Source organism: Pyrgilauda ruficollis, unplaced genomic scaffold (genome assembly GCF_017590135.1).
Source record: "Pyrgilauda ruficollis isolate IOZ18807 unplaced genomic scaffold, ASM1759013v1 scaffold88, whole genome shotgun sequence".
Lineage (NCBI taxonomy): Eukaryota > Metazoa > Chordata > Aves > Passeriformes > Passeridae > Pyrgilauda > Pyrgilauda ruficollis.
The window spans coordinates 429,005-455,942 of NW_024530821.1; the positions used below are offsets into that span (position 1 = coordinate 429,005).

The 26,938-nt window shown below is 45.7% G+C and overlaps 1 protein-coding gene across 4 annotated transcripts in view; it reads left to right on the plus strand.

The window, feature by feature from the left end:
* Positions 1–26,938, plus strand: part of SLC4A11 (solute carrier family 4 member 11) — a 97,293-nt gene that overhangs the window by 24,621 nt on the left and 45,734 nt on the right. For 3 of the 4 annotated variants that reach the window (XM_041488147.1, XM_041488145.1, XM_041488148.1), the window contains exons 3-7: positions 3,807–3,950; positions 12,891–12,937; positions 18,493–18,724; positions 19,320–19,382; positions 19,926–20,007. In XM_041488147.1, the coding sequence (XP_041344081.1) occupies positions 3,807–3,950; positions 12,891–12,937; positions 18,493–18,724; positions 19,320–19,382; positions 19,926–20,007 (568 nt within the window). The remainder of the gene's footprint in view (positions 1–3,806; positions 3,951–12,890; positions 12,938–18,492; positions 18,725–19,319; positions 19,383–19,925; positions 20,008–26,938) is intronic. The other variant, XM_041488146.1, reaches the window with a different exon arrangement.

Sequence of the window (26,938 nt, forward strand, 5' to 3'; positions counted from 1 at the left end):
TGGGCACTAAAATTCAGCTCCAAAGCAAAATAGCTGCAGGGCAGGCACTTTGTCAGAGCTGTGAGAGGGCTGAGAGCAGCAGGAGCTGGGAATGTGAGGAAACAGAGAAGGCTGGGGATGGAATCATGGAATCCTGGAAAGGTTTGGGTTGGAAGGGACCTTAAAGATCATCCATCACCCTCTTGCCATGGGCAGGAACAGCTTCCATTAAACCAGATTGGTCCAAGCCCCATCCAGCCTGATTTTGGGTGGATATTGGAGCATGGCAGGTCTGGGATGAGCTGCAGAGGAAGGGCTGATGCTTTGGAGGGGAATCACCAGAGAAATCCTAATTATTCTTCTTTTTTCTTCCCAGCACCTGCATAAAATTGAGTTTATTTTCTAGTTATTCTGGTTTATTTTCATGTTGCATAGTGTGGGCTGAGGGAAGCCCTTAAGGTAAAGGAGGATTTAAGGTGAAAGCATCTGCTGCTTCTGGCAGCACTGAAGGATGCTGCTTGCTCTCCTTGTCTTGTGCACTTCCCATATTTTTCCATTTCTTTGCCATGAGATGAGTCCTGCAGGGTGGACTGAGAGGGATTATCTGACCACGGTGTGTTCTTCATGGTGCAGGAGGGCTGCACTGATCTGAGCCAGCTGTAACTGTATTCCAGCTCCTCAGCCAAACCTCTTTTCTCTCTCTTTTCTCTCTCTTTTCTCTCTCTTTTCTCTCTCTTTTCTCTCTCTTCTCTCTCTCTTCTCTCTCTCTCCTCTCTCTCTCTCTCTCTTCTCTCTCTCTTCTCTCTCTCTTCTCTCTCTCTTCTCTCTCTCTTCTCTCTCTCTTCTCTCTCTCTTCTCTCTCTCTTCTCTCTCTTCCCTTTTAGACCATATTTTGGGCTGGAGTGGCACTTTCTGTGCTCAGAGCTCTGACTGGCCCTGTCACACAGTTCGTGGCACTTCAGCAAACACTGCCTTCACCCGAAGTTGCCAACTTGCAGCGATAAAGATGGGGGAACACCAATTTGGAGATCTTAAACTCTCCCCCAGGAAATCTGATGCTAATAAAAAGTGCCAAAAACTCTACCCTCTGTCTCTGAAGAAACTGCTCCTCTCTCTTTTCTCTCTTCTCTCTCTTCTCTCTCTTTTCTCTCTCTTCCCATTTAGACCATATTTTGCAAAGCCTGTGAAGTGTTACTGACTTCCATATGGAAACTTGATTGATATGTGCACAAATTCTGCAACAGCCGCGTCAAATCCTGCTCTGAACTTCTGCAAAACACCCATCAGACTTCCAGAGGAGCTGAACAGCTTCTGCTGTCGCTTGTGGCATCTGCTGCCCTTCAAGCAGCGGGGGTGGCACTTGGTGAACATCAGGGAATGGGGAGGGAAGCAGCTGCCAGGGCTGGAGGCAGGGCTGCAGCTCAGAGGGAAGGTGCATCTGCCACCACAGAGCCTGTGTCACCTCGAGGTCACCCTGCATTTGACAGGCGTGAATTGCTCATGGTTTCAAGCTCCTGGCAGATGAAACAGGCTGAAGGATTCAAAACAGGAGTGGTCTGAGGCCTGGAGGTGGTTCAGTGACAAAGCAGACACCTGTCTGGGAGTGCAGTTCCTGTCCAGCCCAGGTTGGGGATTATTTGCAAGCCGAGTGTTTTGTCCGTGCCTTGCCCAAGGGACACGAGGCTCGGCTGCCTTTTGTTCTGCTCTTTCCTCCCCTAAAGAGGGAGGAACAGAGGATGCTTCCCTTGCCAGAGTCCTCGCTGACCTCTGCCCAGCCCTCTGATCCTACTCCACCCTTGCCCTTCTTCCAGCTCCTGGGCTGCTTCTCTCCTGTCTCCAGCCCTCTCTGTCTTCCACCACTGCCACCCTCTTATCAAACTGGTTTCAGTGGCTGGGGAGAGGAATAAATCATTTTCCCTGCTTGGCTTTTCTCTGTTCACCCTTCTAATTCCTTTAGGACAGCGAGGAAAAGCTCAGCCATGTTCTCAGAGCTGGGTGCTCAAACCATCCTTTATGTGTCTCCCATCTGACCCAGTGAGTGGGAAGGTTGGAGGTGAAGCTCAGAACTTCCCTGAGGTTGCAATTCTGGATGTGGTTGAGGTGGGAAAAGTCTTCCCCAGGCTGTTTTTTTTTCTTCCTTTGCAGGGCTGCCCAAACTCTCCTGGCACTGAGGGGAGTGTCAGCACTGTGGGTGCTCAGCTTTGAGGAGAGATTATTGTGTCCATCATGCATTTTGGAGGAACCAAACCCCAACTTTGGGACTTTGTTTGGGATTGAGATGCTTGTGAGGGACATTGTAGTACTGCTGATGGCAGTAGGCACCTTGTCTGGCTATTTTCCATCCCTGCCACATCTGCCAGCAGAGATTCCTTATCTGGTGGTACCCTCAGCATTCAGGTGTTTCCTGTACTTTCCTCACTTCACTTTTTTCTGTCTGGACAAGTTTCCATCGTGCAGGGATGCAAACACCCTAAGCTCTGCCAGCAGCAGAGGGTGATATGCTCGGTGTGCTTTGCAGGATGGGGGCAGCAGCACCCTGGATGCTTTTTGGAGCCTTCAGAACACTTCTGACAGGGTTTATTCACATTTATTCCTGTCAAGATCTAAGGTGAAGGAGGCAGAGATCAGGAGGGGGGTTAATCTGAGGTTTTTCAGGTTTCCCACACCTTTGATAAGCAGTTTAGAAGTCATCTGGAGGCTTGAAGCTCCTGCAGCCCCTTTGCACCCTCTGGGGGGGTGCTGAGCTCCATCAGCTCGTGGCAGGAAATGCTGCAGCCCCTGTCCTGTGTCACCGAGTTCCTGTTTGTGGCCTCACTCCTCTGGGTTTGTGTTTTGTGGTGGAGAACTGTTGGCTCGATCCCTCAGAGGCAGCATGTGCTGCTTTCAGCTGCTGCCTCCACATTTGCTTATACGAGGCTTTAAAAAAGCCATCAATATTTTAGTTTCCATTCAAGCCTCTGCCTTGAAGCTCCCCCTTTTCATTTCACTGTAGTGCCTAGAGCCAGCTAATGAAATATCTCCCTCCTGCTTCAAATTAGGCATAAAAGACTTGTTAGAAGATGAGGAGAAGCTGCTGAATAATCCTGGTAATGTAAAAATCGACATTCTATAATGTCCCTAATTCTCCTAATTAAACATGATACATGAGTGTGCTACAAGAGTCCTCCAGCTGCTCCCTAATGAGATGTTGCAGGGACCACTTTGCTGTTGGATGAGGCTGGGTTAAACTCTAATTAAAGCCTTGCAAAAGGCTAAGGAGTTGTCTGGTGTAATTAAGAAACTTGTCTCGCATTCTCAGTGCTGCCACCCCCAGTGACCTGCTCCTCTGCTCCATGGGGAACTGTGGGTCTCTCTGTCCATATCAGGTGTCTCCTTGGAAACTTCTTTTATTTATTTTTTTTTTTTAATTTTTCCACCCGTAGTTTCAAATCGCCGCATCGCAAAGCAGCAGCGCGGCCTTGGCTCGGTCGAGGTGTTGGGTTTGGGGTGGGTTGGGGCGCAACTCTCGTTTTTGGTGGCGCTTTTATGCAGCCTTTTCGTCCCGTGGTGGCTTTCACCTGAAGGGGAGCAGGCTGTTGTGGCTGGGCCTTGCCGCCCACACCTTTGGCATGAGGGAAGAGCCCCTGAGGCCACCCCAAAACATGCTGGGGGCCATTCCTTGAACGCCGCGGGCCTCACGGGGCCTCAGAGCGGCCCCTCACAAGGCCCGGCCATGGCAGAGAGCTCCTCAGCCCCGGACTCAGACTCAGCATCCACGGACACTTCCTCGGTGCCAACCACGGGCCAGGAGAGCCTGCCCTCTCATGACACCCCCGTCTCGTTGTCAGGGTACCTCAAGTGCGACACGGACGACGCGAAGGAGGAAGGGGCGAGCGAGGAGCTCTTCGACGGCGTCAACTCCACCATCGTGTCCGGGGACAGCATCCGCTTCTTCGTCAACGTCAACCTCGAGGGCCCTCCCAGTGCCGCCGGTGAGTGGCCCCAAAAAAACAGGGATGGGAAAGGGGGGTTTGTTCCTGGTGGTGGGATTTCATGGGAGCACAGCGGGTTGGGTTGGAAGAGATCTTAAATGTTATTTCTTTAATGGTAGGGACACCTTCTACTAGGCCAGGTTGCTCCAGGCCCTGTCCAACCCATCCTTGAACCTTTGCTTCAGGTACAGTGTTTTAATATCCTCAGTACTGATAAATGATGAGGGAGGAAAATAGCCAAGCCTTTCACCAAAAACTTCTGTCGTTTTCTTTGTTTCATTTCATTCACAATTTGAACTTTTTTTCTTCTGCACAAAATCAAACAAAATCCCATTTGCTTAATTTCCCATAAAAGCCAGTGCTGGTGTTTAGTGAATCCTTTGAAAAGTAAAGCTGGAAGAGGAAGGGAATACAGATCTAAACTGAGATCCCATGTAGTGCCAAGCCAGGTTTGAAAAACAGAGGTTTTAGGAAAAGACAGAAATCAAGTCATACAGCTAAAGAGGTTTTTTTTTGTGGCTGGTGGCTGTGACAATCTTGCTTAGCTGTAGCAACCATTTTATTTTTCTAGAAAATGTTTTCAGTTTTATGAAGATAAGTAGTTCTGAATTGGACAAAACTTAACCTTCTTTATTCCCTGGAAGTGTTCAAAGCCTGGTTGGACAGGGCTTGGAGCAACCTGGTGTGGTGGAAGGTGTCCCTGCCCATGGAAAGGGGGTGGAACTGGATTATCTTTAAGGTCCTTTCCCACCCAATTTGTGAAAGCTGGGTTTTGTGAGATGTGCCTGGGAAAACACAGCTCTGGGACACGGAGCAGCCTGGATTTGTCCCAGCAGCTGGACCTTGCCTATGTGGGCTATTTTAGAGGTTAAATACACAGGCTCTGGATTATTCTTGGTGTCACAGTGTCAGAGAGTCCTTTCAGTGTGTTAAAAGTTATTTTTAGGTTACGTGCAAATCCCAGTTGATCTGCAGTGAGCAATTACTGGGAATGGTGATGCAGATTAGGCATGGCCTGGACCCCTGTTTGGCTATCTTGGAGTCTGCTTTTTTGACTCTGAGCAATGACTTGAACTATCCAGCAATTTCCAAGCCTGCAATTTTACAAATGCCATCTTAATTGAAAGATTTAAGGGAGCTGTGCTCTGCTATGACAAGTCAGGACTTAATGCCGTGGGGTGCATTGTTTGGGGATGAGGAATGCAAGTGCTGTGGATTCTTCTGCATCTGGAGAAGTTCACTTTCCTTGTGTGTCCTCCTGGGCTTTTTTTGTTTTCGATTCAAAACAGGACAAAAAAGGCTTTATTTCCCTGAAGCATTGCTGTTTGTGCTATTAGTTGTATCCTTTTTTTTTTTTTTTTTTCAGCTGAGATTATTAGAATTTTTAAGGAAAAATGGATTTCTGGTGTGCTGGGATCCTGCTTCAAATGGAAGGCTGGAGATTTTTAAAATGAGCTTCAGGCAGAGCAAAAGCCCAAACTTTCAATAAGGGCATATGTGAAAAAAGAGATTTTTTATTTTTTCACCCCGTTACCACATCAAAGCGATCCAGGTAGCCAAAATCCAACTTTTTCACAAGGAATTCATCAGAGTCCATGTGTAGGAGTCATCTGGGCTATCAGTTCCTTTACAGAGATCGTTTTACTGGAGTTTCTTCCAGGCTGGATTTTATACACATCTAATCAGTCTGTGACTGCCCAGGGCACAGCTGATCCTCCTGGAGGGGTGACTTTTTGGGTGGCTGAGATGAGCCCCTTAAGCTCCTCCAACAAATACCCTGAACTTCTGAAAAAAAATACCCAGTTCCCAAACTGAGGTTTAATTATGCCAGAGCCAAGGTGTGTGTGGGAGTGAATTGTTCCCTGTACAGAAATTGGCTTCCATCACTGCCACTCTTTAGAAGCTTTGGGAGGTTTGTTTTTATACTCAGGTTTTGATTTCCTAGAACAAAGCTGGAGCTGAAACTTTGCATGGATTGTCCAGAGTGAGACAAGCTGGAAAGGAGGGGGAAATAAAAGCAGGGTTTCTCCAGGCAATGCCAGAAACCCCAACACCTCATTTCCTACCCCTGTGGAGCTGGTGCACCAGGATCCTACAAAATCCTTTGCTGCTCTGAAAACACAGAAGAAAACCAAGCATGGGAGTGGAATCTTTGCATCCTCATGTAATTTTCCTGTGTTCTCCAAGCTGGGTGAAATGTTTGAGTAAAAATGTGCTCTCTAGGCTGGATGTGGTGCCCAGACTCTCTCCTGCTGGAGACTTTTTTGGGTCTCCTGCTGGAGACTTTTTTTGAGCTGCTGTGAGGTTGCTGCCCACCTTAAAATAGGACTAAAAGATCAAAAATTCCCATTTAGGGAGGGGATGAGTTGGAACCCTGGGATGCAGGTGCTGGCAGGCAGTGAAGGTGGAATTACAGATGCAGTGACAGCTCTGCATCATCCTGTTGAGCTGTTCCTCTCTGTGTGATGTGTGTGCAGCTCTCCATGAGCATAATTGGATGCTCTCCACTGCGATTCTGTTTTTAAAAGATCACTGTGTGGGATTAAGCTTTGAGCCAACAAAACACAGCACGACCCATAAAACTCCAACAAATGACCATTGACATAAAATACTGGGCTTTGTGCACAGGTGTGTGTAAAACAGGATGGCTTGAAGAAATCTGGGGTTTAAGGAATGGCCTGTCTTATTTTTAATTAATACTGGCTGCCTTTGCAGGGAGTACTTAGCCCAAAGCAGTGCAGATGCCTCAGCACTAAAATGCTGCTCAGTGGTGACATTTGGGTCATTTCTCCTGGGTGTTTCAGTGCTTCCTTGCATTAACTGATGGAAGGTTTTTTTAATTATCTTCTGCTTTTCACCCTTGTAACTTGGATTTTGGTGGTAACATTTGTTTTCAGCAAATGTTCGTAGCTCTAACAGGAAGGTGGGTGTTTATCTGAAGCTGGAGGCTTTTGGACCTGGGATCTGCATTTTTGGGGGAAGATCAGGGTGGTTTTTAGGCTGAGGCTTTTTCTGAAGTCACAATAAATGTTTGCAAGTAAAATCACAGAATTGTTTGGGTGGGAAGTGACCTTTAAAGGTCATCTAGTCCAACCCCCCTGCAGTAAGCAGGAATGTTTTCCACTACACCAGTTTGCTCCAAGCCCCATCCAACCTGGCCTTGAACACTTCCAGGGATCCAGGGGCAGCCACAGCTTCTCTGGGCAACTGGGCCTTACCACCCTCATTGTAAAAAATTTCTTTTTCAAGTCTAATCTAAATGTCCTCTCTGTCAGTGGGAAACCATTTCTCTGTCGTCCTGGCACTCCAGGCTTCTGTCCAGGAAAGCTGCTTTATCTGCAGCACACCTGGAATTAAATCCCTGCAAATAAATACAGCGGTTTGGTTTAGGCTGGGCCTTAAATTTAATGGACAGGTTATGCAAGTGAGTCTTGGGAATATGTGGGGGCACATCCTTGCCATCAGTCACAGCGTTCTTATCTCCTTGGCAGCTCCCTTAAATCAGCCAGGCACGTATTTTCATCATTTGGATCTTGGGTTTTTTCGGTTTTAGGTTTTAAAACAATCATTCGGATCTTGTTCTTGTAGTTTGGGCTTTTGAAGCAGTTCTTTGGATGTTGTTTTTGTAGTTTGAGGCTCTGAAACAATTCACCTTCTTACCCACATTGCAAGAAGTTTTGCACAGTATTTCCTTAAATTTAGGCACAATTCTTCAAGGATTTGCGGAGCTGTAGCTGCCGAACTTTTCCCACTTGCAGCTGATGCTCAGACTGGTGATTTTCGAGGTGCCTCCAGCAGTTTTGGGGAGAGCAAGGCAAACTCCTGCCAGCAGTGAAAAGCCAATTGGAAAGCAGGATGTGGCTCTGCCGGGGTGTGGGGGGGAAGCAGCGGAACATGAATTACGCTTCAGGAGAAATTAAAGGCCGTTCCACCCTGCTCACAATTGATCATTCCTAGATACAGAGAATCAAGAGTTTCCTGTAGCCCGCTCCAGAGGCACACACGTGCACGCCCGCCGCCACAAAACACGGCATCCAAGTCCTGGCCCAGCCCCTGCCCAGATGACTTTTTTCTTCAAGGGGACGAGGAGAAAAGCTGGATGCTGGCGCCAAGGATATTCCAGGGAGAGTAGCGTCCAGAGACAAGTGGTCTGGGCTTGAATGGGTATCACTCTGCACACAATAGTCACATTTCCTCACATTAATACCAAGGTCCTTTTTATGTCTCGAGGCACAATGCTGACCCACGCGTTCCATCTGATAACTCCTGTTTTAGCAGTTTGATGTCAGAGTGGGATGTTGGGCTCCCGAGGCTTCCTACCCTCTAATGGAAAGTGGATATAGCGATTGTGTGCCGGGGAGGGGACGGCCTCCCTCCGAATTTCCTGACCAGGGTGTTTTCAAAGCGCTGCTTAGGAAGCCGAGGGAGGTGTGGGGGGAGCACGGGTGCTTCTGCACGGAGACAGCGGCCTTCCTTCTCCATGCTTCACCTTGGGGCTTTGGAGCAGCTAAATCCTCCCCCGTGTGGGATTTAGAGTGCATGAAAAAAAATGCACATTTTTACCCTGCTCCAGATTGATTGACAGAACCTACCGCAGGTGAAATATTAGGGAAATAGTTTTCATGAAATATTCGGCTTTTATAGCACATGGGTGTGACAAGTGACACCTTGCCCCTAGTCAGTCTCTGTGCTGTCCCCTCTCTTCCCAGTTCCGCTCCCAGGAGTGTGAGGGATGGTTCTCCACCTGTTTTTGCTGTTCCACAACCCTTATTCCCACCTGCCTTTGGCCTGGGGATTTGTGGGATGAACCCAGAAAACTTCAGGCTCTTTGCCTCAGCTCAGCTCATCACCTGTTGTGGGAATGTGGGATAATGAAGGCACAGTTATTTATCCAACAATATTTAACCAAAATTACTCAAATCTGATGGTGCTTAATCCAAACTCAGGACAGCAAAGCAAAGAATCCCTCTGAGATCCTGTTTGTGCAATCCCTCACTGCCAGTGGTGTGTTAGAGGTGTCACCACTGCTCCTGAAAAAACTCCTGTCATGCCATGTGGTGATGGGATTTTATTTAAATATTTTTCAGACAGATTTGAAAAGCAGAACAGTTTTTTCCTGCTTGCACTGTGGTTTGACACAAGTGGCTGAGTCTCACATTTGGGCAGACCCCTGATAAAAAAAACAACGATAAAATAGATTTGTTTTTTTTTTTTAGTAATAAGCCCTCAAAACCATAAATGCTTCCACTCACACCAGGTCCGTGATCTTTTTCAGGGAAAAACATGGAAGTGCTAATACAGTATTCTGCTCAGATCTGTTTTACAGTGCTTATATATATTTACTGTGAAGATGCACCAGGGAGTGTTTGTAGATCTAAAGAAATGTGCACAGCCAAAAAGCTCTTTTTCTCTAATTTCCACTCCCTTTATCTCAAAATAAAATACTGTCTTAAGATGCTGCAGGCATCCAGTGGTGGCTTTGCTCCAAAGGCTTTTGGATCTTCTCAGGTGTTAAGGGCAGCACTGGGGACCTGGATGAGGAAAAGGATGGAAAGGGATCCTGGGTGAAAGGAGATCTCTTAAGGCAAAAGGTGAAAAGCCTTAAACTTTGGTATTTGACTTACAGGGGTTTGTTTTCAGGCTTGCATGGCAGATGTTGTTACCTAAGCAGGGGGTGGAGGGGAAGCAAGGCGGGGATTTTGTTTCTCTGGGTTGCTCTCAGGGATATTATTAGGGCAGCTGGGATGAAACGGAGCAAATAACTTCCAAGCATTAAATCTCCTCGTTCGTGTTGAAGTTGGACGGGGCCTATTTGGAAAACAAAAAGGAGAAACAGGGTCCTGAGTGTGCCACGAGTTGTGATGGTGACAATTCCTCGGCGTTGTGAGGACTGAACTCTCTGGGAGTCGCTCGTGGCGTTCCCAGTAACGCTCCGTGCCTGTGTGCACGCATCCCAGAAACTCGGGATGCGCGTGGCGCCTTGATGTGCCTGCCAGGGGATGTCGGGGATGCGTTGCTGACTTTTTGGCTTTTCCCCTGGGCAGGACCTGGAGCAGAGCCCAACAGATAAGCTCATCCACCCCTGGCAGCTCTCCCTCAGCTGTGTGTGAGGACACACAATAATGCCCCTTGCTCGCTCGCTTGCCTAAAATAGGCCTTTGCTGCCTGCTCTGTCCAGCATGGAGGGCCACAAAAATAGACGTGGAAATTTCACGTGGTCCCGACCTCCTCGCAGACTTGCGTTGTGCTTAATTGTGACATTCAGGTGTGAAATCTCAAATTACTGAGATTTTCAAGTTACTGCTCTTGGTAGTAAGACCTGGCTGAGGGGATTGATGGGGAGTTTCTTGTAGGATGAATCCAGGGTTTTCTGTATCCATGTTGTCTCCATGAAGGGCTCCTCTGTGGAGGTGCAAGGGCCAAGGCTGTTGAGTCTTTTTACACCCTCCTTGGCTGGAGGGAGGCAGGGATGATGCTGTGGAGGAGAAGATAATGAGTGGCAGGCTGGTGGTGATTGAACTTGAGCTTTGGATGTGTCACGGGCAACCTCCTGCAGGGTTTGATCCTACATTGCCCAGCAGGAAATAAATAGATATTTATTGTGAGCAAGGCAGAAGAGCACTTGAGAAGTCTCTGTGTATTTTTCCCTTCCCTTTGTCATGTTCCAGTGGATTTGCTGCTATCCCTGAGTGATGCTGTAGCACTCCAGTGAGCATTTAAGGTACCAGCCCAGAGCTGGGATGGCCGTATCCGTCCACCTCCCTGCCTGGATTAAATCCAAGCCATGTGTTGTTGGGATGAATGATGAATGAGGCTCTGGGCTTTCCAAAGCACCACCTCCATACCCAGAACAGCTTTTTTGAGAAGTTTGGAAGATCCTGCTCCAACAGATGCAATGAGATGTTTTTGCTTGTGTTGATAAAGCAGCACTTGGTGCTCCTCCAGCTGGGTACGTGAGAGCTGTCAGCAAAGATTGATACACCTTGAAAATGATAAGAGGAACCAAGAGTTGCTGATAAAAGCACAAGAATTTCTCTTCCATTTCCATGTATCCATGAGGACAGGCTGCAGCTCTCTCTTCAGCATGTGCCTGCTATTGTTCAGGATTGTGGGTGTTTTTTGTCTCTCCAGAACTATTTCTTGCAAAAGCAGATAAACCAAAACATGTTTTCTCCTCAATGAATATTTATAGGCTTCCAAATATTCCCGCATACTTAATTAGGCTGGAAGTTGGGTAAGTGAGCATTGGAGAACTACAGATGTGAAGAAGCCTGGGGAAAATGCTTGATGTTTCTGGTTTATTTGGGTGCTTGCTTTTTAATAATAAATTGCACTTTTTAGATGAAACAGCTTGTGTTTTCCAAAAGGCGCATCAAAAGCAGGAATAATTGGGGCTGTTGCAGCAGCAGACTTGTCTGGTTAAGTGATGCTTTTAATCACATGTGCAGCATCCAAGTGAAATTTGGGAGAAGTTGGGTGATGTAACCGAAGCCTCTGAACCACCTCATTTTGTTTAGGGGGAGATGAAGTCAGTCCTTTCCCTATTTTCTACAGCTCTGCTCCCACTTCAAGTTGGAGCCTTTGAGCCCCATTGAGGGCAAAACTCAAATTTCTGTTTGATCAGCAATGATTTTGTTTAAAGCAGCTTTCAGCATGCAAAAGATAATTGGGTTTTTTTGGAGTTCTGGAGTTTTAATGTGAGTTGCACCCTCAGATTATTTTTTGGAGAGCAGCAGGGCTTGGCTTGAAGATGCACGGCCAAGTCATGGGATTGCAGCAGCTCTTACAGGTTAGGATTTGGAATTAGAGATCTGAAAAAGAAGCAAAACCTTCATCTGAATAACTGTAACTCCGTGTTACATCTCTGTAGTTTTCCACAGCTTGGCCTCTGGAAAAGTTTTGGTCTTCAGTGGGTTTTTCCATGCTGCTGCTGCACTCGTTCAAATTAAAGCTGTTCATGTGTTTCATTGTAGTAGCAGATCAGGCTTTTGGAGGGTTTTTTGGAGAACATAAAGAGAAGGATTCCAGGCTGGAAGTGTTCAAGGCAGGCTGGATGGGGCTTGGAGCAGCCTGGTCAAGTGGAAGGTGACCTCGATGGTCTTTGAGATCCCTTCCAACCCAAACCGTTCTGTGATTCTCTGCACAAAAAGTACCTGTGGGACAAATAATGCCAGAGAGAGGCTGCCTTGGCTGCAAGGAGTGGACTTTTAGCAAATACAGCTTGATTTTGTTTTGTTTTGTAGCTGATACGCAAAAAACGCTTTGTAGTTACTCTAAGAAAATGTTATTGTTGGCTCTTGGAAGTTTGAAGTGGGAATTTCCCGGGTTCCCCCATCCTGTGTATTCAATGACATTTACTAGTCCCTAAACAGCAGTTTTCTTTCCCAAGAGCTGTGTTGCTTTCTCCTCAGATTTATGGAGGCAGCGTGGTGAGTTGACAGGACATTAATGTGCTCATCTTGGAGTCACTGCCTGCAATCCCTTGGAAGTGCCTGGCTGTTATTGTTGACTCCTTAACGAGGACAAGGAGGGTTTCCAAACGAGGGTGACTCATGAAATCGTAGCCTCAATCTATCAAACAACGATGCATTGGATTAAATGATTACTTCAAGGATTAGGAGTTAGATTTTTGGGGAGGTGGAGAGGGAGGGAGAGAAGGGAAGAGTAAAAATATATCAGAGTTACAAAAACCCGGCCAAAAAAAGCTGCAAGACACAACCCCCTAGTGATCAGATAATGCCAATCCAAGCGTGCTTGGTTCACGCTTCCAAAATGGGAGATGTTGTAAAAACTGAATCTCTGCTTTTCTCTAGAGATCATCCCCTGCCAAGAGAGTGATGCTTCATCTCCTCCTGAGCCTCCTGCTCAGCTCCTGCTGCCTGTCAGGTACCTCTGATAGTAACACTCTTCTGATGTGGGTTTTTTTTTCCTTCTTTCCAGCTGAAAGTGAAGGTTCTGGCTGCGTGTTACTGCACACATCAAGGAAGGTAAGTAGAGTGCTGTGTGACCAGTTTGGTTTTTCATCATCCAGAAGTACAGGAAAGGAGCATGAAACACACTGAGGGAGGGGCTGCTTGTCACTGGCCTAAGCAAAGGCATTTAAATGCTTCTTCCTTTTAATTCCTCTCCCTTTCTTTAAACCTAAAATGCCATGTGCTGCTCATTCTCAGAACAATTTCTCTGTAATTCTGATTGTTCCACTGCTTTTTGTCCCAGACAATTCCTTGACATGTTAATTCATCACTTTCTCTTCTGCAGCTGCCTCCACAGGGATCCAAGTGTGTGCTGTAGAGGTCCTGAGCTCCTCTGGAGCTGGAAACAGAGACACACAGCAGACATGGCTGGAATTTGCTTCCCTCTTTATTCCAGCTAATCAGTCGTCCTTCATGAGGTTCAGCAGGAGTGAAATCCCTGGAAACAAGCAGGCTAGGAGGAGGATTAGGAGCCCACACTTAGTTTACACTTGCTCCTGAGACTGTAGTTCACTAATGATAAGGTGAAAGTGCAAAAAAATCCTTGATAGGCTTTGTTATTCCAAACCTTCAGCGATGGAAGGGTACAGAAAGTATTCAGGGAGGAGTTGGGTTGGTGTTTTAATGACTTCCCTGTGAGGGTGGGGAGACCCTGGCACAGGGTGCCCAGTGAAGCTGTGACTGCCCCTGGGTCTCTGGAAGTGTCCAAGGCCATGTTGGAGCAACAGGACTTGGAGCAATCTGGGATAGTGAAGATGTCCCTGCCTGTGGCAGGGATGGCACTGGGTGATCTTTGACGTTCCTTCCAACACAACACATTCTTGAATTCTCTGATTCTGCATTTAGTACCACATGAGGTTTTGCCTTTAGGGTTGTGAGGCTTGTGGTGCGTTAAGTTGTCTTGACTTCTTGCCTGAGGGCTGGAAGGCTATTGTCATGGGAATTTGTAGCATCACTGATCTTGGTAAATCACAGAATCGTTCAGGTTGGAAAAACCCTCTAAGGTCACCAAATCCAACCATTCCCCCAGCACTGCCAAGGCCACCACTGACATGTCCCCAAGTGCCACATCCACATGGCTTTTAAATCCCTCCAGGGATGGGGACTCCACCACAGCCCTGGGCAGTTGTTCCAGTGCCTGAGATCTTGGATTTCAGGCTTTGTTGCAGGTTGTAACTTGAGGTTTTAATTTGTGTAGCCTTGTAAGCTTTGGGGCTTTTTAGGGAATCCCAGAGAGCTCTTTAATTCTGCTTTGCTTTAGGACTCTAAGACAGCTCAAATCCTGAAAAGATATTTCAGAAGGCTGAATTAGTAGTGGGAGGAAATGTGTGATAGCTTTAGAAACTTTTCCCCCAAGTTAACAAAAAACCCCAAAGGAAATAAATACCAAAGAAAACACTACCCAAAACAAATCCACCACCAAAAAAAAATTAAACATTGTTTGGTATAGAATCATGGAAAGTTAAAATAAGCAATTCCATGCTCAGGAATGAAAATGTCTTTATCCCTAATTTGTCTTGTCTAATCCCAGTGCCAAGGTTCTCAGTCATACACACTTGACTGAAAGTAACCTGAGAACTTAATCACTTAAAAGTGCAAATTCTAAGCCCAAATGCAGGATCTGCCTCTGATAAGAAATAGTTGGAAACTGCTAACTCATAAGTGTCTCTTCTATTTTGTTTTTCCTTTTCAGAGCTGTAGGACTCTTGCTTTTTCTGGCCTACAGTTCATGCTTGAGCATTTTAGTGTGCTGTGGAGCCACAAATACCAGAGAGCTTTAGCAAGGCTTGAGAAAAAGGCACTTTTGCCAGTTTTTCCCTCCGGGGAGGATGAGTGGAAATTTTGTGCTTCAAATGCGAAGGAAATTGGGACCTGACTCATGGAGGAGATGGCTCCACGTGTCTGGGAGGGGGAATCACCAGCAGAGAAGTGAGAAGCTTTGTCTGGAGAGGTTTCCCTGTAGGTTGTCCCTGTCTCTGGTGGAAGCCTGTGGTTCTGGAAGGGCAGTTTGTGTCTCAGGCAATTTGCTGTCTGGCAGGGCACTTGGTGGGCAGGAATAAAGGTTCTTCACACAGATTGAGCTATTTCATCACCATCACAGAGTGGTTCTGAGGGAATTGGCCCAAAGGACCATGGCAGCAGCCCAGGCAAAACTCTGCTCAGGAGAATAGCATTTTTTGGACACGACAAAAAATTTGCCAGTGGTTCTAAGTGAAGGTGTCTCCTGAGTAGCCAGCCAAGAGAGAGCTTGCATTTTGAGCCTTGTTGATAAGTTAGAATGTGTGATTTTGACGTGCCTGAAGTCAGGGGAGGCTGTTTCAGTGTTTCCCCCCTTTTTTTTGGCACAACATCCTCTGTTCCTGTCACGGTGCATCGTGGAGCTTTGCAATCAAGGATGCCCAGAGCTGGTCAAATGACTCTTTGGTAGCTGACTTGGGTTTCTTCCTAAGCAGTTTCCAGCATCAAGTTTCCAGCATCAAGTTTCCTGGTGTGACTTGACTATCCAGCTAAAAATATTAGTGAGGGAGCATTCATTAATCTCCCCTGAACCCAGTGGGGGTCCTGGCTGGAACAGTTGTGCCTGAGCTGTTGCTGAGGCTTTGCTGTGCCAGTGCTTCCAATAATTTGATTTTGGTGTGTCTCAGGGAGTGATGGATTTCTCTCCTTTCATGGTGGCTGCTTGCCTTGTGATGTTTAATGTGCATAAAGCCTCTTTAAGCTCAGAGAGTAGATTTAGATTGGGTGTTACAGATGCTCCTTTCTGAGGCTGCTGAGGCCCTGGCACAGGGTGCCCAGAGAAGCTGTGGCTGCCCCTGGATCCCTGCTAGTGCCCATGGCCAGGTTGGACAGGGCTTGGAGCACCCTGGGCTAGTGGAAGGTATCCCTGCCCATGGCAGGAGTTGGAACTGGATGAACTTCGAGTTCCCTTCCAACCCAAACCATTCCATGAGTCTATAATGCCTTCCCTAATCTCAGGGAGTGATAATAACGATAAATGGATGACAAATATGAGTCTTCCCCCTAATTCCTATAAAGGATCGACAGCAGGGAAATGAAACAGCCATGAGGCATGGAAAGTTGTTTTCCCAAGGCATTGCTTGAAGCCTGTGGCTCAGCTGCCTTGCAATGAGCTGCTGCTGGTGCTGTCAGGCACAGCTCAGTGCAGGATCAGTTGTTGATTGAGATGAACTGGAGCCTTCCAGTGCCTGAAGGGAGCTACAAGAAAGCTAGGAAGAGATAACTTATAATAGTCTGGAGTGACAGGGCAAGGGGAAATTGCTTCAGACTGAAAGAAAGTAGGTTTTAGGAAAAAAACTGGATATTAGGAAAAAATTCTTTATCATGAAGATGGTGAGGCCCTGGCACAGCTTGCCCAGAGAAGCTGTGTCTGCCCCACCCTGGAAGTGTCCAAGGCCAGGTTGGATAGTGCTCTGAACAACCTGGGATAGTGGAAGGTGTGGAAGGGGATGCAACTGGATAATCTTTAAGGTCCAATAAACCCAAACCATTCTGTGGTTCTGTAATCTGGGCAGATAGCCCACATAAATGCCTTTGATTAATTTTTTTGCTGTCCCTCACCATTCTCCTTCTGCTGTTCTGCTTCTGGGTGCTTCTCTCGTGCAGAAGTTGGTGACACAAAGCCACCTTTGCTATTTTGAAAGTTCTTGTTACAGGTGTGTGTTCATCTGTCTCACTTTGAGACAGCCTCACTGCTTGCACTTCTGAGGTGGAGTTGGAGCTGTGTCACTGTCTCCTCTCCTACGAGCAGATGGTTCCAAAGCCTTGGGGGTGGGAGCTGAAACGCTTCAGAGAATCCTCCCTCTCAAGGATGCTGTGGAAAGAGTGATTGATGCAAAGTAAAACAGTGCTAATTGCAATGGATGTGTACTGACAACTTGATAGTTGCTGTGATAATTACAGTAATTAGGGAGATGTTAGCATTTTTTAGCCTGTGTCTATAAATGGAAAAGGTAAGAGAGAGTGTGTATGGAAGGAGATGACCCATGAGTCAGGCTCTGGGGTGGCCCTGTACCCTGGGGGGAACGTGGCATGGTCCTGGCTGGGGAGGCAGCTGAGGATCAGATTTGTAAAAGCAATTCAGAGCTTGGTTCTTCCTGAGCTTGAGGGGAGCTGAGGGTTTCAGTGTCTCTTGACAGTCTGGTTCTCAGCATCACAAATTGAGCCTGGCAGCTTTCCCATGGGAAGGAAGATCCATAGAACAGCTCAGTTCCCATTTCCCCACTCAGGCTGTTGAAGGAGAGGGCCAGAACTGCCAGCCCTCCTTGTCCAGTGCTTGTGTGTGGATTTCCAAGGACTGTGCAATGGGAATGAGGCATTTTTAGTTTGATCATTCAATTAATCACCTTCCCAGCTGACAGGTACAGAAAGGAGTTGAGGTTCTGGAACACATGTTGCAGACAGGTAGAAAAATTCTAAAAGAAAAACCTCATAAAATCAGGTCTGCTCTGCTAAATTAATAGCTGACCTATCACTTCTAAGTGCAGCTAAGTACTTTGCAAGTTCTCATGCAAAAACATCTTGAAAATGAGAGTTTGTTAACACAACAATCTATTTCTAGGGTAAAAAACAAGTGCACCTATATAAACAGTAAGATGAGTCCCATAAGAATCAGTGAAGAAAATATGTAAACAATTCAAGAATAGAGAGATTTGATAGACAAGTAAAATACCTTTTTAGTAACCAATAGAGTAATTAGCAAGAAAGCTATTAACCAGTTAAAGTTGCCCATGTGGGCTGTAAAAACTGCATAAAATGAGTTGTGTGAATAAAGAATTCACTTTTCCTGCATGAAGAAACTGAGTGCCAGCACACTGGGGCTGTCTCTTCCATCTCAAGGCCACTAAGTCTGAGACAGCAGAAGGAACCAGCAGAGACCTGGGATAGTTTCAGCCTCTGCTGTCTTTTTATTATTATTGCTTTGAAGCAAAACCTACAAAGGAAGAAAACTTCCATGGAAGTGGGAAGAACAGAAATTTAGGAAATGTCAGAAAAGGTGATGGGCTGGATGGCATTCCCCACCTCCCACTTCAGGCTCCCTAAGTGGGAGCATGGTTCCCAATTTGAGGACATGTGGATTGACTTGGCACTGAGATTCATACTGGTAATTTTTCATGCTGCTAAGCTCAGTGTCCATTTCTCCCAAATAACTTTCCCATGTTTTTTTCAAACTTCCTGAATTACTTGAACCTAAAGAAGATTTTAAATGCTACCTTAAGTATTTTTGCTTTTAGACCAACTTATTCTAGGCTAAAAAAAAAAAAACCCCAACCAACTACAAAAAACTTTTTTTTTTTTTATATTCTGCTTTCTATGTCAGGGTGGAAATGGTACCTGGGAATTCACTCTGTGGGCACTCTGTTAGGATAAGCCTTGAAAATAGAAACCTTCAATGCATTAATGCATAAAATGCCTTTTCTCCTGTGATCTGAATGGCCAATAGAATCTCTGATTGCAGCAGGACCTCAGCAAAACTTCTTGTGAAGGACGCAAATTCTACTTTGCTGGTTTTGTGTACATCTGTCTCATGCTCTGACCTTTTCTCAACACAGTACCTGAAATTAAAGAATTTTGAGGAGGAGGTCAGAGCCCAGCGAGACCTGGATGGCTTCTTGGCCAGAGCCAGCATCATCCTGGATGAAACGGCCACGTCCTTGGACGATGTTCTCCGGGAAATGCTGAAACACTTCGCCGAGGATCCTGAGAACATGGAGCCCAGCTGCAACTTCGAAAAAATCATGAGCACTTTATTCACAGATTCAGGGACCCCACGGGAAGGGAACGGTAATCAGCTCTTGGTTGCTTTAGCTGGTGGGCTGCTCTTCATTTGCCATCCTTGCCATGGTGGGGTGCTGGACACTCACTGTGTGGTCTCCAGGCTTGCATGTTGCATGTGATCCCATGGGTCATTTTTTTTTTCCATGTCACTCAAACTGAAGGGCCTCATTTCTCCAGAGATTTTGTGTTTTGGTGGAGCCTTGCCCCTGTTTCATTAGGATCACCCATTGTGGTGCTCTCTGGGGTGAGGAGTCAGCAGCACTGGGGTGTCTTGTCTGTGTGGACCCTTTTGGTTTGCTTGTCCTTGTCAGCAATGGCTCCTTTGCCTTGTGATTCTCCACCTGAATTCACACAGGCTGGGGAATTTTGCCTGCTTTGGATGAGTAATTGGGGAGTATTGATCATTTGTGTCACTCCCAGCCCATTGGAGGAGATTGGAGACGCTTGATTTTCCTCCAGAAACGCAACTGGGGCAGCCCTAGCCAAGGTTGTTGGCTGGGTATCACCTTAAGCTGTGAACAAATCTTGTAGTGTAGTCCAAAAAATGCTGCCTTTTAGCCCAAGATGTGAAGAAGCTTAACTGAGCATTGTTTCTCTGTAGGCACCCCTGATGGTTCAGAGTCAACAGGAACGAATGTACAAACATGTCCATCGCACTTCAAATGTAACTGTCACAGCCTGAGTGAATTTGTTTAACAGATATGTCAAGTCCTGAGCATGTAGTAAGCATGTTCATGCTTTGGTTACTTCTTGCTACCTGTCTTAGAGCTTCGCATTCGTAATCCCTTTAATTTAGGCTTTCTGCCAATAAAGAACAAAAAGTAAGTAGTGCTGTAAAATAGTGTGAGAGCAGTAGCTGGGAAGAGGGGGAGAGAGGGCAGGGGATTGGGAAGGTGACTCCCCTCCCAGTCCTGTCTGTGTGTGTGTGGTGGATAATGCTAATCTAATAACCCAGTACTGCAGTAGGATGATGTTGGGAGGAGAAAGCAGCTGCCTTTCTAAGCTGTGAATAGTTTAAGGACTCAGTTCAAAAGCAGCAGGACAAATGTTTCCATCTCTCTGTGTCAGCCCCCACCCCTGCATCAGTCCACTGGGCAGATAGGAATGCTTGGGATTAGTAGTCAGCTCCCATTTAGAAAGAAATGTTACTTACAGCTGCAGAATAAATGAGGACAGCCTGTGATGTTTCCTTCTCTTCTCTTCCCAGTTCACCTTTTATCAGACACAATTCAAGGGGTCACAGCCACAGTCACGGGGGTGCAGTATCAGCAGTCCTGGCTCTGTATCATGTAAGTACCTGTGTTGGATGAGCAAAATCCCTGACATCCAAACCTTCTCCTGCTGCTGGGAGGAGCAGAGGTTCAGAATGTACCCTTTTGGGTTAAGATGGTGGTGCTTGTTCCATCCATCCTGTGGGATCTGTCTCTCTCTGGGCTGCTTCTCTTTGCAAACACATGCAGTAGGTGACCACAGCCCCTCCAGGGCATTCAGCTCTTGGATGTTATAGAAATCTGCTGTTAACAAGCTAAGAATGCTGAAAAAATGAGCCAGAAAATGCTAATTACTGAGAAATGCTAATAAAGGAACTTCTCAAAGGGACAAGCAAACTGGTTCATGGACTGCTTTGCCTGCCAAAGTCTGGGAGCCTGGACCAAAAGATTTCTTAGGTCCTTTGATGGAACCATCCAAACTTTGTAGCTGAAAATTGAAGTCAGACATTCCACACTATTTAGACACTGATTACTTTGTCTGACAATTAATTTGGACGCTGATTAATTGTCAACACTGTTAAACATTGAAGGAGCAGGCCCTTAAGAACTCTGTCACCTGGAATTTATGAGATGTGGTGGCTTCACCCCAGCTTGCACTTGACCAGAGCTGGGGTTTGAAATTATTGTCTTCAAGTCAGGCCTGAGGGGTGAGCCAGGCTGTCCCTTCACAGGGGACAGGCCAGAGCCTGAGTCCCTGAGCCAGCCAAAGCAGTGCCTTTTTGACTCTTTTGCTTTATTCCTGTGCAGTCCTAAAGTCAGAGTTGTCAAGAAGTATGTTAATTCCCAGAGAAATGGTTGGGATATGTGGGATAGGTGCCTAAAGGCATGCACATATTTTAGCCTTCACAGCCAGTTTGCTGGGACAACTGTCACAATAGTTTTCCTTCTGCTTGCACTTCTTCTCCTGCCCTCTGCTTATGGCTGGGGAAAGTGGAGAGAAAGAGGATTTAAAAAAAAAAATCAAAAAGAAGACAACACAATCAACAAACAAGGAGAGATCTCCCCCTTGTTTTGAATCTGTTATGAAAGAGAAGGATGTGATCTTCATGTGAAAAATAAGTGATGGCATATCAGGGCTGTGTCCTGAGAGAGAAGAGAGCTGGATGATTTTGTGCTTTTTATGCTACTTTTTTATACCTGACACTTACAGAGCAGGACCACAATGAAGAAAACTAGTTTATAAAGTAAAATAGTGTCAACCAAGAGGACTTTTGGGCAGTTTTCTCCACTTTGGATGCCACAGGAAGGGTAACAGCAGTAAGGACATGTAGGTGCTGCTGATGCAGAGGATGGAAGTTGATCCTCTGGGGTGAGGCAACTCTTTGGAGGGTTTTGGGGAGTGTTGCCTTAACACCAAAGCATTTTAAAGGTCAGGATACAAATGCTGTGATTACATACATGAGACTGAAAAGGGTGGGTTCAGCCTGTTAGGAAAGTGAGCCAGAGCTTTAAATGCATCCATGTGAGTAATCCTGGCTTCCATGACAAGAGATGATTTAAAAAATAAGCTCACAGCCTGAAGGTGTCTTGTGCAAAACTTTCCTTGTTTCTTCCTTTTGTTGCTCTGAAGAGGGAGAAGAAAGTGGTGGGAAAGCAATGATGAGTTATTAACTATAATTATCTAATTATTGCACTGTATTTCTGCTGGAGTTATTGTGCAACAGATTGTGAACCATATTTTTAGATCTTACATTTTTCTTGAAGTCAGATTGCAAAACAGCTTCCAAACCTCTGAAGTAAAAGGAATTTGTTGATGAAAAAATTTTCCATATGAGTGGGAAGAACCTTTAAGATATCTGCTATTCTTTATCCTTGCATTTGGTCTGTACTCTTTGCTAAATTTTAAATTAGCACTGCTTGGTTGGTACACCTTAACCAACTTTTAATTCTTGGTGGATGAGATAAAATTGATATAATAAGATTATATTAATGAGGAGGAAGAGCTCATAGATAAGGTTTTGATGGTATTGCTTCTGCATAGATGATGAGGGGAAATATTAACAGCTGAAATTAGTTTGGGGTGAGAAAGGAAGGAATTTTGTAGGATATTCACTGAGTTGTGCAGAGCCTGGCTGCAGAAGAGCATTCCTAATGGAGACAAAAATGTGTTTCCCTCTCCTTTGTGCTGGAAACAAGGCTCTTATTTCTTACCTGATTTATCCTCTGTGAGAAGAGCAGTGGGGAGAACCTGGGGTTGAAACAGTTGTTCTGCTTCTGTTGGATTTGGTGCTTTCCTGATGGTTTCAGGTCTAGGGAGGCTCCAGTAAGGTCAGACATTCCGTATGGAGCTGGGCTTCAGCCACAGGGCAGAACAAACCCTTGAGAAATTGGAGATCTCAGGGTCTCAATGTTCCAGTGAAGCCCAGGAAAAAAACGTGAGTTCTGATTCACTGCAGGCTTTGGTTTTGTCAGGAATGACCAAAACCTGATCTTGCTGAGGCCATACCAGAATACATCAGCTTATGGAAAACTTGGGATTCTTCTGTTAAAATGAGAGCTGAGAGTATCAAAGCCTTTCATGTCCCAGTAACCAGCAGGGTCCAACTCCGGAAGAATGAAGGTTTCCATTTGTGTACGTGGTAATTTCCTAACTAGAAATCAAATCTTGAGAGTTGCAGATGAGCTTCATCAGCCCAGGACAAGATTTCATATCTTTGAAACCATGGACACAACTCTTTATTCCTCCATTTGCCAGAACAGGAAGACACAAACTGGCTCAGAGATCTCCTCTGCTTCCCTGGAAGCTGCTGCTGGTTGTTTCATTGGAGAACCTGGGATGAGGTGTAGTCCTATCCCAGAGTGGGGAGTGCTGGACTGTTTTCCTCAGTTATTTAAGTGAGGAGGCTCAGCTGCTGGCAGGACCTGCAGCATGGAATGACTGAAGCAGGCAGAGGTGCTGCCAGGAGGGTGCTTGGAGCTCCCCCTGAAGCACCCAGACCTGCCATGATCCCAGCACAGAGGGGTAAATGGGATGTTTTCCATGTCTGGACTGGGAAAAATGGGCAGGAAGCTCCAGTGGGAGCTGATCTGAATTGTGTCTGGTTTTGGTGTTGCAGTTTTGTGCCTCAAAAAGGCCAAGAAACCCCTCCTTATCCCATGAAGAGGTGACTCGATCACAAGCCAAGTCCTGTCACACCCCATTCCTTCTTTAACTGCCTGACAAATAAAGATGAAAATGCCTGATTTTTAATTTTTTCCTCTTGGAGTGAAGGATATATGATTTTAACATGGCTTAACTGGATGCTGGTGGATTTTTCTCCCTCATGTACTGCTAGGAAAAACATCAGCTTGGTGGGTTATGGAACAAATATCCCTGAGCTGATGGAACTCCCCAGGCATCCCAGCTTCCAGGCTGTATTCTCCCTGCCAGCAGATTGATATAACTGCTGATTTCCAGAGCTGAATCCTTAGAAAAATGTGAAATCAAGCTGCTCCATAGTCTGGATGGAGTAGTTGTTGAGCCATTTCTTCTGGCTGGATTGCTAAGGCGCATGGACTGAGCATTAAACTGATTTCCTAAAGCTGTTCTAACAGGCAGAGCAGAGGGGGAAAAAGCCTCTCTGCAAGCAAAGAGTGGTTCAGTGCTTTGTGTGCTCTGTGTTGCTATAGAATTTCTGCCTTTGATGTAGCCTGCTGTGGCAGTGACTCCTGTGGAGGAGTTTCACTCAGGAAAAACCCAGGTAGCCTCTCAAAAATAGGTATTGTGAGATGATACTGGATAACCAGCAAGGCTGCTGTTGAGATAATCAAAATTTGAGGAGTAAGATCTCAAATTTAATGTATTACTGTGAAAGATGTGACTGATGTCTCTCTCAACAGAAGTAATGCAAGTCTATTTTGTGTGTTTAAGGATTTTTCCAGACCCAGAGGTCTGTGGGTTTCTAGAAGAGTCACATTGTCTCTGATTTAGCTGTTGAATAGATTTCAAATAGAGATGCTTCACTTGCTGTCTCTTCCTCAGATTATTCTTTTAAAGGGCAAAATGGGAAATTAAAACAGTTGGACTGCTTAAAACAAATATTTTCATTTAGAGGAATGATTACAAGATTTGGAGCCTTGTAAGTAAGAGCCTCTTCTCCAGAATTTACAACCATCATCTCTCAAGTGTTCTTTGGGCTCAGAGAACTATATAATTTTTTTAAGGGCCTCTCCACTCTTTTTGGGTTTTCCCAGATTATGCTGGAGAGCTGAAGCTCTTGCAGGTGCTGTTTTATGAAAAAAAAAAAAAAACAACCTCAAATTCAACCTCTGCATTAGGAATTTGGGTCCCGAAGAAGAAAGATGACTTGTTTTGCTACCTGCAGGATGTGTACAGGGATGAGATGTCTCCTTATAGAATCATGAAGGTTGGAAAAGTCCAACCCTTAACGCAGCACCACCGTGTTCACCTCTAAACCATGGCCCCAGTGCCACAGCCAACATCTGGCAAAGGTTCTTTGAATTCAGAGAACCAATTAGTTTTCTTTTAAGGGCCTCTCCCCCCATGCTGGGCCCTCCCAGGTGGTGCTGGAGAGCTCCTGCAGGTGCTGTATGATGGAAAGGAATTCTCAATACACACTGACCTGGAGGAGATCCTTCCCCCTGGAGAGGATGAGTCTTCCTGGAGCCCAGCAAGGTGCATTTCCCAGGCCAGAAGGACTTCCAGCCTGGAGTGGGGGTGTTGTGGCTGAGACCAGCCCGTGCCAAGCTGTGGGTGAGCTGCCTGGCCTGGCCACATCTTCGTTCCTCACTTGCAGATCCTGGTTTCTCAAAGCTGGTGCCTGGAGCTGCTCAGCAACGGAAGATTTATTGGCAGTGGTTGAGAACAAGAAGTGTCATTGTTGTTCTGTGTGGGGACAGGAAAAGGCTGGCTGGCTGATTACCTCTGCTGGGCACTTTTTCATACTGCAAGGGATAATTTGTTTCTGAATTAACTTCCTTTCTTGCCCTTTTAAAAGAGGGTTTCTGTTTCTCTTAGGTCTCCATAATTTGACCCTTTTTATGGTTTGGTTGAGCAATGTGTTATTACTCTGATAACATCTTGGGTGTGGGGCAGACCTGGGGCACGTGGGATTCAGTGGATCTGGGATTTTGGTGGAGCACTGCCAGTTCTCACCATCCCAGTGCCACCCTCAGCACCACCAGAGGCAGAGAGGAGCACAGGGAAGCAGAATTTGTGCTATAATTTAAATGCCCTTTTTACGAGCTCAATTATTGGGGGATCAAGATAAAACTGCTGAGAACACAACCTGGCATCTCATTAAATCATAGTCCAGCATTTCCTGGGCTGACTAATACTGGGTGAAAATAGATTTTTCAGCTTTCTGGCCAAACCAAGGGAGAATCAAATGTAGCTCAGCTCAAACCAAAAAAGAACTTGGAGGCTTTGACCAAACCAGATTTGATTTAGAGTCATCTGAAAATGTCTTGCTAGTTCTTAGTGTTTTGGAGCTTTGGCTATTTACCCTCCAGCTTTTAATTTTTTTTCTTATTTGGAATTTGTTTAAGTGCTACTTTAAAAAAGTTGTTTCATTTTGAAAGTGACTTTCTTCTTGGCCTGAGCTGTGCTGACTTTTACCTGCAGTATTGCTTGACTTGGGATTTCTCCATGTGAACCAAGGAACTTTTTTTTTGTGTGTGTGTGTGTGTGTGTGTGTGTCTTTTACAAATATTTGCACAATTCTAGTTGGAATTGCAGTTTTGGTTTGCATTGTATTTGTATCTGGATTCTGGAATGAAAACAAAAGTGGGAGCTGTAACTGCTACACCAGGGAATAGAATTTGAGTCAGCTAAATAATGGCTAAAATTTGAAGAAAAGCTTGAGCTGCTGAATGATGCATGGGCAGGAGTGACTTGGCCTTGCACTGGAAGTATTGAAACATCATTTTTTCCTCAAATAAATGGATATAACAGAGGGAGAGCAGACTGAGATGAGGCTGAATTCTGCACTGTTCCTCCCCTCCATGCAGCCAGGCTCAGGTACATCCCATCTTCTCTGTGGCACCTGTTTAAATCTGGTTTTAATCAGGTTTGTCTTCACTAAATCAACTCCAGCCTGATTTGTAAAGGTGTTATTGATATAAATTATTTGTACATTGACCTAAGTGTTGGAAATTCTCAATTTTACTGATGTGATATTGGGATTTAGATCCATGTGTCAGTGTCCATAGAGTTCTTTACAGAGGAGCTGGAGGAGACTCTCAAAGTGTGAGAAACCTCAAACTCCAGCACTCTGGATAAAACTGAGGTGAAAAGGGTTGAAAATGACACTGAATTTCTTGGTGTCTTGTCAATATGCTCTGTGTGAAATCTTTCAGTACTGTGGGATCCTCTTCTTGCCCAGTCCCTCAGCTTAAGGGAACAGTGAACTCCTGACTAAGAGAAGCACAGATTTTTGGTGGCTGCCATGAAAATTATCTTATTATTATCTCATATTATTATTATGAGAGAAACCCAATAGCAAAGTTCAGTTTTTTACAGTCCAGTTTTCCCTCTGTACCCAAGAAGCTCTTGAGCTGAAGTGGGATTGTGGCACTTCTGGCAGGACTCCTGTCTCTGGACAACGCAGCCCTGGAGACAATTCATGGAGCTGAAACATAACCCTGCCACTCCAGGGAGAAAGAAAACTCCAGAATATGTGGCTTGCTTCATTATTGCACTTTATAATAGGCTTTTCCAAACTGCTTTGGACATGATGGTTTCTTGCTTGGTCAGGTCCTGCCTGGTGCACATGGTAGGGAAGGAAAGGTGTCTGGGAAGTGTTGGTACAGCTCTGTGAGCCACAGGTGCTGATACCTGCTGCTGGCCATGTCTGGGGTAGAAATGATGTCCAAAATGCCCAGCAAACCTTCCTCTTCAAAACAGATTATTCAATGAGCTTGATGCCTCGGGTTTCAGCTTTTTTATTTTTCAGATTCTGTGCTGCTTTAGTGTGTGGGTCTGAGGTTCACATGAGGTGGTGGTGAGCTC